This window comes from Leptidea sinapis, chromosome 5 (genome assembly GCF_905404315.1).
Source record: "Leptidea sinapis chromosome 5, ilLepSina1.1, whole genome shotgun sequence".
NCBI lineage: Eukaryota > Metazoa > Arthropoda > Insecta > Lepidoptera > Pieridae > Leptidea > Leptidea sinapis.
The window spans coordinates 5,921,287-5,932,289 of record NC_066269.1 but is presented as its reverse complement, the minus strand read 5'-3'; the positions used below and the strand labels follow the sequence as shown (position 1 = coordinate 5,932,289).

At 35.5% G+C, this 11,003-nt stretch overlaps 1 protein-coding gene across 1 annotated transcript; it reads right to left on the bottom strand.

The window, feature by feature from the left end:
* Window positions 1-1,595: 1,595 nt before the first annotated feature.
* LOC126964567 (pupal cuticle protein 20-like) lies at window positions 1,596-6,252 on the bottom strand. Its single transcript, XM_050807763.1, has 5 exons — window positions 6,127-6,252; window positions 4,466-4,749; window positions 3,291-3,381; window positions 2,757-2,832; window positions 1,596-1,955 (listed from the first exon to the last, which is right to left on the bottom strand). Exons 2-5 carry the CDS (start codon window positions 4,747-4,749, stop codon window positions 1,678-1,680), a joined length of 729 nt encoding a protein of 242 aa, XP_050663720.1. The 5' UTR covers window positions 6,127-6,252; the 3' UTR covers window positions 1,596-1,677.
* Window positions 6,253-11,003: the final 4,751 nt, after the last annotated feature.

The following is an 11,003-nucleotide window of genomic DNA, read 5'->3' as shown; positions in this document are numbered from 1 at the left end:
ATTTGTTTTAATGCGAAGAAGCAACAAGAAACTCATTGCCACTTTTTAAAATCATCATTTACAGCTTCATCGTAATATTTTTTAATTTTCGCTTAAGTATTTTAATCACATAATTAAGTGATGCAACACAACACAATAATAAAAAAACGTCAAATACTCAATTTAAAATTTTAAAATAAAAAAAAAAAAAAGGATGAATTACTTAATAATGTGGTACATGCATCAATTCACACTAACTTTAAATAAATAATGATATTACGCGAGAATTACATTAATTATTTATATTTGTACTAGCTGAACCAGCAAACGTTGTATTGCCATATAAAGTAATTAAAAAAAATTTTGGGGTATAAAAAATAGATGCAACCGATTCTCAGACCTAACAAATATATCGTACTACAATTATTGTATTCGATTGCCATCTTGCAACCCTATAGCGGATTTGTGGATGGTACAGAATAATATAATAATCGCGATACAAAAATAGTTGTAGATCGTAGAAAGGCGAAAATTTGATGTTATATGTAATTTATAAAAAATACATTTAGTGGTGGGTCACCCTTATTATTTAGGGGTATGAAGAATAGATCTTGGCCGATTCTCAGACCTATCCGATGTGCACACACAATTTTATGCAAATCGGTTCAGCCGTTTCGGAGAAGTTTGGTAACAAACACCGAGACACGAGAATTTTATATATTTATTATATATATGTATATGAAAATAAGGGACGAGATGAGCAGGACGTTCATCTGATGGTAATTGATACGCCTTGTCCATTACAAAGCAGTGCCGCTCAGGATTCTTGGAAAACCTGAAAATTCTGAGTGGCACTACAATTGCGCTTGTCACCTTAGAACATAAGATATTAAGTCTCGTTTGTCCAATAATTTCACGGAAGAAATAGGCGCCGTTGTGCGACCCATAAACTAGCCAGCATCCTGTGCAAAGGAGCCTCCCACTTGTAAAATATATTAGATTTATTATCTTTCAAATAAAGTTAATAAAATAAACGATAGACAGTACAATATATAATAATTGAGTTATTTAAAGGGAAATGTGGGTAATACACAAAAATCGTCACCTTTTTGCTAACTAATAGTAACTAATTCTAGTAGGCTTCATAAGATACATAATAGCTTTATGGGTAAATGTATACACTTCTATAATAAAGTCCCAGCCACTGTTCAGGCATTATCTATAAATAAATTTAAATGTTTTATAAAAAAATGGATCTGTCGTAAATCCTATTACTCCACTGCTGAATATCTAAATGATCGGACAGCCTGGGACTATATTGTGATTATTTTATAGCGATAGAAATAACTGTACAATATTGTACATTTTTATTGAAAAGAGCGCAAAAAAAGAATGCTGGGAGAGGTTCTTGCGCCGCTTCTTCTCTCTCAGAGAGCCATTTGTTTCCGAAGCGGTAGTATTATTTACAAGTTATTAGAAATTAATGAGAAAATAAATGCCTTTTTATGCCTTTTTACTAAATCATAACAAATAACTATTATAAAAATTATAATAACAAATATTGTGCCTACACCAACAAAAATTGTGGTTAAATATATGAATAAAACTGATATATATTTAATTAATAATATATTGAAAAGTTTATTACATTTTGAGTATAACTACGAGAGGATATAAACCATTGTCAAAGAAGAATTTTCAAAGCACCTTTTTCCCTGCTCCGTACAAATTATATGGGGTTGCCGGATTGAACGCGGGGCCATATGGTCTATGGGGATTGTATTGGTTATAGTTGTATGGGTTGCGGTTATTAAGAGGGTTGTATTGGTTATAGTTGTATGGGTTGCGGTTGTTAAGAGGGTTGTATGGGTTGATGAATCCATTATAGGGGTTCCTATTCAGGACTCCAGCTGGGAGTGCTGCTGGAAGAACGCCCTTACCATCGGCAGGAATGTGCACACCTGATGGTCTGAAACCTGTAATTTAATTGGTATTTATTATCCACATAATTGAAGCTATAATATTAATATACTAGCTGTTGCCCGCGACTTCGTCCACGTAGATAAAGGGTTTTAAAACTATTAAGCAAGTTTGGATTTGAAGATTATCTCATGTACTATTCCAGTTCCGCTTCCCGTTTTCACAAATGCTATATTAATCCTTATCATTTTACTACTACATCTATATATGTGTATCTATATATATAAAAACGAATTGCTGTTCGTTAGTTTCGCGAAAACTCGAGAACGGCTGGACCGATTTGGCTAATTTTGGTCTTGAATTATTTGTGGAAGTCCAGAGAAGGCTTAAAATATGAATAAATATGAAAATGCTTGGAATTAAATAAAACCAACAATTTTTTCCTTTGATGTGTCCCCGGTCGTCAAATCGAAAGAATAGTTTCAAATGAAATAACTAATTAGAATTTTTACATTTCTTTCTTACTTTCTCGGGAGGTTACCTCCCGTTGGTAGATGAATTACAGTTGTTAACTATCTATCTAACTAGTATCCCCCGTAACCGCACACACACTTGGCATGGCGCTTAATATCATGGCGCGGAATCCTTTTTTTTACTTGTCCGTTTGTTACGTACATCATTTTTTGTTCTATTGACAGGACAGCGTCAGTCGGGTCACCTAGTATAATTATTAAAAGTAGTATTGTTTTCATTTTGAATTGGAATAAACTAAATATCCATCAATCACATCTAAGATTCATGTGATACCAATTGTAAGATAAAATAATATAGTGAATAGTGATACTAATATGATTTACCATTTTCGTCTGCAACGTAGCTGACTTGAATTGGAGTTCCTTCAGGAGATACATAAGCGTAGCTGCCTTCAACTACCTGTAAAATGTCAAAATTTAGTTAAAAATTATTGCTATAATAATAATAATATTGACACACTTTTACACAAATTATCTTGCCCCATATTAAGCATATAGCCTGAGTTACATGACAACGATATATTTAATACAATAACTTACTTAAACATACATAAATACATTTAAACATTCATGAATCAGAAAACAAACATCATTATTCATGATATAAATGCTTGCACCTACCGGGATTCGAATCCGGGACCTCTAGCTTAGTAGGTAGGATCGCTAACCACTCGGCTATACAGGTCGCTATAGTAACTGTGTGTACATTAAATAGGCAGACTGGAATTGTGTTGGATTCTGTGCAATTGGTACGTGTGAAAAGGCACATAACGAGTGACTCATAATATAACTAATATATTGAGTATGGAAACATGATATTCTCGTAAAACAGATATCTAAATGATGTAAGCTAATTACCTGAGTCCCCTGCGGTGATCCGGTGTTGTCGATGTACACGTCTTTTTGGAATCCACTTTCTTGTGCTTGTTTGCCGTCGCCAGTTGCAAAACTGTTCATTACATTGTTACTCATTACAAAATAATTTTTTTTTAATTTTATATAATTTTTTCATCTATCATCAATAACGCAGGATGCTAATTTTAAATTTCAACCATTCTCTTTTGAAGCAAAGCGTTTTTTAGTTTTTTCAAACTATTTTTATTAAGCTGAATTAATAACATTTTTGTGAGACATAATTGATTTTTAAAATTTGAAAAACAAAATTAAAACGATGCGGGACTCGAACCCACGACCTCCGGCGTTCTGTGCCGGTGCTCTAGCCAACTGATCTAACCGTTCGACTAACGTATCGTCATAAAATCTTGTATGCTTACTTCAACTCTCAGGTTGTAGCGTCATCTATAGGATCTACTTTCCAGTTGATAACCTGCTTAACCCCAATCTTGTTTTTTTTCAAAATTAGGGATCCGTAATAAAATTGCTATTTTGTAACACAAGGTGTAAAATCGAAAACCTGTTTTTGCGTGCGCTGCAAAAACTATTGACAATAGAACAAAATGATGTACAGGCTATAATATAGGCAATATTTTATTACTTATAAAACTATCGCATGAATTATACTTTATATCGCAAAACAACGTTTGCCGGGTCAGCTATATTTACATATTAGGAAATTGACTTGAGATGTCGCTCTTGTAAATATAAACAATGTTTTATGTTTTAAAGGTGATAACTCTCACTTCTAGGATTAATACACAAATAAAATTTGAAAGTCAAAATTTTATGAACGATGCGGGACTCTTAACTCACGACTTTGCCTTGACTTTTGCCGACTGAGCCAACTGTTCGAGTGACGTATCGTTGATAAATCTTGTATGCCTTGTTCGACTCTCAGGTTGTGGCTTTATCTACAGGATCTACTTTAGATGAAGTCACAACCTGCCAGATTCCAGAAGTGAGGGTTATCAGTTTAAAACATAACAAATTGTTTAGAAAATATTAACATTAAGATTCCGTACCCGAAGGGTTACCATTACTCTTGCTTTCAAAATCTTGCCAGTATTTATTTCTATTTTTTTAGCTAATTCCCGGAACGACACTATACATTAACACGATAACACGAGAATTCTTACCTGTATGAGTAACTTCCATCAACACCACGTTCGTTGGAGTAACTCAATATGGGCACAGCTGCACCAGCATTATAATAAGGGCTTCTGTACCCGTTGTAGCCTGCGAGAGCTGGGTTTAAAGCAGGGTTTAGGGCTGTTGGCAGCGGCAATGCAGGGTTCAGTGGGCTAGCCAGTGCTGGGACAGCTGGAATCACTCCAGCAGCTGGAGTTGCAGCCACACCTGGATGTGCAGCACTTATAAGTGCCTGACTTACCAACCCAACACATACTAGCAAACGATACATCTGAAACATTTTTTAAAATAATATCAAACAACATTACATCTATCTGAAAATGAATTTCAGAATTAACGTTTTCTTTTTAATCTCAAATTAAAACAATACCACTATTTTTACCATTTCAAGCAAAAAATAAACATCGAAAACATACATACATAAATAAAATTGAAATGTCTGTTTGTATGGTTAATGACAGGTTTTTAGAGAAGACATATAAGGAAGAGGCATATAATAACAACGCAGTATGAAGCCGTTTGTTACAATATCTAGAATATATGATGTTGAAACTCAGGCCCGTTGCTCTTATCTTGAGAGCTGCGTGTCAGAGACTGGAGGGACTGAAGAGGAAATCACTTCACGGATCGCCAAAACACGAGCAACCTTTGCACGGCTCCGATCCGTATGGTAACCACGGAAACTGACACGGAGAGTTAAGCTCAAAACATTTCGGTCCAACGTGAAGACCGGTGTGAGACGTGGAAGTTCACCAAGCCCATTTCTCATCAACTTCAGGTTTTAGTTAACCGATACCTTCGAAATATCCTCGGTATTCACTGGCCTTACAAAATTTCCAACAATCATTTTTGGTAACGCTGTCACCGAATCGGCCTACAGATAAAACGCCGCAAATGAATCTGGATAGGTCACACACTCCAGTGGGATCCCAACCATATACCGAGGCAAGCCATAAACTGGAACCCTCAAGGGAAACGCAAAGGTGGCCCTCCAAAGCAAACTTGGCGGCGGACTGCCATTGAAGAAGCGAAAGACAGTGGAAAGACCTGGAGTGAAATTAAGAGAGATGCTGAGAACCGATCGTGTTTGAGATGTACTGTGGATGCCCTCTGCCCCAGCTAGGGGATACAGGAACTTAAGTCAAGTAAGTCATTATGTTGAAACTATCAGTCCCACTATATCATTTCGTTATATCTCTCTATTTTAATATTTTGGAATGGTTAGGGAAAAATTTCTCACGAATTGCTTTATTTATCAGTATAAAAGTACCTATACAATATTCATTTATAGCGCTATCGTTCACAAAAATGACAATTCATATTACATAAAAAAAATTACACGTCAAATTAACCGTGTTACGAATTTTCGATCAGCATTTTATAGCCATCCCAAGAAAAGTGCTCAACGCCGCTAAATAAGTTTTCACTTCAATTAAATAAGAATTGAATTCGGTGTTCACCTACCCTTATGCTACACCGTTGATAGCTGACATAAGAATAAATAGTAATAAAACAACTAAAGAACTAACAAGCAAAATAGAATAGTAAGCAATTAAAACAGTTAAGAAAAACCATATTAAAAGCGCGTAATATAATCATTAACATGCTTAATTGTAACAATAACGCTAAATATTTCATACTTTATTACCTTTTTAAGATTGCTCTCAAAAGCAACTGCTCTGTTTGTAAACAAGATGATTCTGTTTTCGTTTGAACAGAATATTCCATTTATATGATCGGGGTTGCTTAGTGCTAATGTTTTTTGCGAAGGTGAGTTGTTGCTCAAATGTGACGTGACGTTTACATACATCCCCCTTACGAAACAGCTATTAAAGACGTTGTACGGAGATTCGTTAAAGATGGCAGAACACGAAGGCGTTATTACAGTGAACATGAGAAATTGCTTCGAATGTTGCAAGCTGTTTAACAAAGATAATCCTTCCAATTTATTGTGATGCATTGCGTTATAATTCATCTATTTGAAACATGTTTGTTAAAATATGTCCTAATTTTGGAATATCGCTTCGATATCCGCTAGAAATACTGCAATTTTTATCTTACCTTTTTTGGTCTCATTTGTTACTTTTATCGTATCTATTTTGGTATCATTTGATTTTTTCGCAATTATAAGGTTACGGATAGCATCCTTTTGGTCGCCTATACGCTCCTCTAGCATTAAAATTATTTCTACATTGTCTGAGAACTTGAACAATCCTATTTTTAAATATTGGTTAAATGTGCATCATAGTAACTACCAAAAATAGCTGTAGACATCGATTTTTTTATTAATTCAAGTTAATATCTTAATATTCATAAATAGTTGTAATTCTTATGTAATTTTGACTGATTGTAATTGTAATTGTGACTTTGTAAAATTATGCAATATGGATGTGTGTCTGAAATAAACATTTATTATTATTATTAATTCAAGTTAATTCGGATTTATAGGAATTTTCAATTGGAATTAATATTTATTTTCTTTATTGCAAGGCCTACTAAAAAAGAGCTTTCAATAAACATTTGGGGCGCAAGGGCGAGCTGGCGGCTCCTTTGCACTAGATGCCATATATTATGGGTACCACAACGGCGCCTATTTCTGCCGTGAAGTAGTAATGTGTAAGCATTACTCTGCTACCGTCAAAAGGGCGCCGTAGCTTGTGTAATTACTGGGCAAACGAGACTTAACATCTTATGTCTCAAGGAGACGAGCGCAATTGTAGTGACGATCAGAATGTTTGGAATTTTCAAGAATTCTTTGCGACCCTACCCTCCTCGAACGCTACCTCGAACCCCCCCCCTCCCCCCTAATTTATGATGGAAGCATAGTTATCATAAAGTACATGATTAATTTACAGTCTGTGAAAGTGTGTTAGCTTATTCTAGTTTGAACATTTTACTGTATCGCTTTGCATAGTTTAGCAAACCAATAAAGTTTTAAAGTATAGCGCCTCAAGTGGCCGTCCCCGGTTAGGCGCCAAAACAGCTTAGCAGGTGGCTTTCTGCCGAAAAACAATAATGCTTCCAGGTAGAAAAAGTTACCGCAGACGTACTAGCTTGCAGTCTGTGTAAAGAAACCTCGCACTTGTAAATTGAATATTATAGAATATATTAATTTATTTATTCCATGCAATAGGAAGTAACATAGGTACATAAGTGAATTTGCTAAAAACTGTCATAACCATAATGTTAACACAACATAAACTTATAACGCCTACTACTCGACTGAGTCGAGTTAGTAAGTCTTTTGTGGGGCGTTGTATAATATGCTTCTATTACTAATAAGATCCCAGATTATGTTCAAAACAAATGTATTACGAAATTCAAAAGAACTGTTAAAAAACATTTGTGTGGTAAATGTTATAAATGATTTTCTTAATAATACCACAGATTGGGAATGGAGCGACCGCCCACAAGCTGTTAAATAATAAATTTTATTGACAGATTTTATATTTTAACCAAATTTTTATAAAAAATACAAGTCCACTGAGTTTGCTGCGCCCGCTCTGCTCAGGTCTGAGACATACCTTTTGGAATTGGTGGTAGTTTTTGACATTCTAATAAGTGATATTACATCCTATTTTGAATAAAATTATTTGATTTGAAGGTTTAGTAAATAAATTTTGAAATGTCAATGCATCACCCTTTACAATAAATGTAAGTTCGAAATCTCGATCGTAAGCGCATGATCACCCATCATCAAGTGAACCCAATGCTCTTCTGTTGATGTCTGACATAAAATATTGTAAAATGCATCCATGACATGAGTCAGTTTTTTTACCCAGAATTTCACAAACAGTTAAATATTAGCTACAATAAAATAACCGTTTAAAACAATATTTTTGTTTTATTCTCCATCAAAAAATACAAATAGCTATTATTTCAAAAGAAGGTCAACCAATTTATTAACTTTGGCACAAAAACATCAATGATAACAATCTAATTATCAATTAAGTTAACATTAAGTTACGAAGAGCAACATACAACTCAAGTTTAATTTTAGGCCAAAATGTGTTGTGTTTTGTAATTATTGTCTTCGTTTCTATGTGGATAAAGTTAGTAATGGTGTACAAATTTGGAGATATATGGACATCTACCAGTCATCTACCAGCGGGAGGCTCCTTTGTACAGGATGCTGGCTAGAAAAAGGGTACCACAACGGCGCCTTTATCTGCATTGAAGCAGTAATGTGTGAGCGAACTAGATACCGCACAATCTAAGAACAATAGTTTTTTTATGGCGGCATCTATTAGATGTTTGTGTGCGTGGCATCTTTCAAATTTTGTAACATATACTGCGTGTTTTTTTACATTGAAAATACTTACTGATTATATGTGATGCCATTGTCTTTCTTATTTCTTGCAGTATTATTTTTACAAAGATTTACTACGCAACCCGGCATTTTAATTTTAATTATTAGCAAAGTTTAACAGAACATGTGGTACGTCAACGTCACACATTTTTTGAGACTGGCTCGACTACGCCCACTTGAGCGTAGTATTCGTTGCCGCACTTTGCAACAACGCCTGGAGTATCTAGTTGGAGAGCAGCGGAGACCAATCCTTAATCTAAGGTGTAAGCATTATTATGTTTCAGTCTGAAAGGCGCCGTAGTTAGTGAAATTACTGGACAAATGCGACTTAACTTCTTATGTCACAAGGAGACGAGCGCAAATGTAGTGCCGCTAAAAATTTTTGGATTTCAAATCAAGAATCCTGAGCGGCACTGCATTGTATCATCAGCTGAACGTTCTGCTCGTCGTGACCCTTATTGTCATAAAATAAAATTGGAAAATGTGATGGGCCACTATAACTTATCAAAATTGATTCCTTAGAAGACCAAAGTGTCCACGAGTTTCAACCTTTTGTCATTTATAAGTAAGTTTCTTTTAAGAACAAGTAGGACAAACTAGCGTATCTATTGTTAAGTGACCACCGCCGACCACATTTTCTTGCAACACTAGGGGAATGACAGAAGCGCTGCTGGCCTTAAAGGAATGTGTACGCGATTTTTTTTAATGTCGTATCGTACCGGAAACACCGCACAAGGAAGCTCATTCCATAGCTTTGCAGTACGTGGAAGAGAGCTCCTTGAAAATCGTACTGTGGAGGACCGCCATACATCCAGATGGAGGGGATCATATCCTTATTAGATAGGCTTACAATATACTAGCATATAAACTAATAAACGGTACGAAAGAGAAGAATATCTGTAACGGAGATACAGCAAGGTAGAAAAGGAATGCATATTGTAACTGTAACGATAACGATTTTGATTGACAAGTCGTAAACAGTCAGGCACGCGTGAACGGCTCTGGTGATTTATAAGTACGTTGGTTTGTACCTCCGCTGTGTTTGGAGTAAGGAAACGTAAACACTTTGTTTTTATTATTCGTCTCAAATCAACGCACTATCTATGAGAGTGCATTGTTTACCTCGTGATCTGCACGTCGCACCACTTTAAAAATAAGTGAAGTATCAAGCAAACAATACAATCTCATGGCTATCATCTACCACAAACGGTAAATAGTAAATATATATAAGAAACAAGAAAGGACCGATAATAGAACCCTGCGGAACACCTATTCCTTATATCTATCGTACACATTAACAATTAAAAAAAACACAATATCGGGCTCTCAGGTGGTATATGCGCTATTATGTCTTCGGATTGAACTATAAAATAAAAGATACTCTTTTATTAATTTTATTTTATTGAACCAACAGCATTTAGATCATTTATACGTCTAGGTAGACTATGATACCTGTGAAAACGTCGAAACGAATAGACCAACCAAAGATCATGTAAATACTTTAGAAAAAAATATTAAATGCTTAAACACTTTTACCAGTGGGAGGCTCCTTTGCACAAGAAGCCGTCTAAATTATGGGTACCACAACGGCGCCTATTTCTGCTGTGAAGCAGTAATATGTAAACCTTGCTGTGTTTCGGTCTGAAGGGCGCCGTAGCTAGCTTTCACTAGTGTAATTACTGGGCAAATGAAACTTAACTTCTTATGTCTCAAGGAGACGAGCGCAATTGTAGTGCCGCTCAGAATTTTTGGGTTTTTCAAGAATCCTGAGCGGCACTGCATTGTAATGGGTAGGGCGTATCGATTACGACCAGCTGAACGTCCTACTCGTCTTATCCCTTATTTTCATAAAAAAAAAACTACGTAGGTAATAAGAGGCGGGACCGCCTAGGTAAAAGTTGAAATTTAGTTTAGTATGAAACGTGCAGTGATTTGACTTAAGTTTGAAATCGTAATGACAATTGGGCGAAGAAGTATAATCCGGCTAAGAGTGAAAGCGAACAGTTGCTTTAAACGTAGTGTATTTCGGCTATCTCCGTTTTTTACAAGATTATAGCCGTCATCTGTCAATCTATCCATGACTACACGTTTCATACAATCGTGTAAATCGCTTCTTTATTTCCCTAGGCTGAGACTAATCTCTATAATAGCAATTCACGCACACTAACACAAAGTGTTGTACAAATCGCTAGTGTAAGACGTAGCCTTTCATGCGC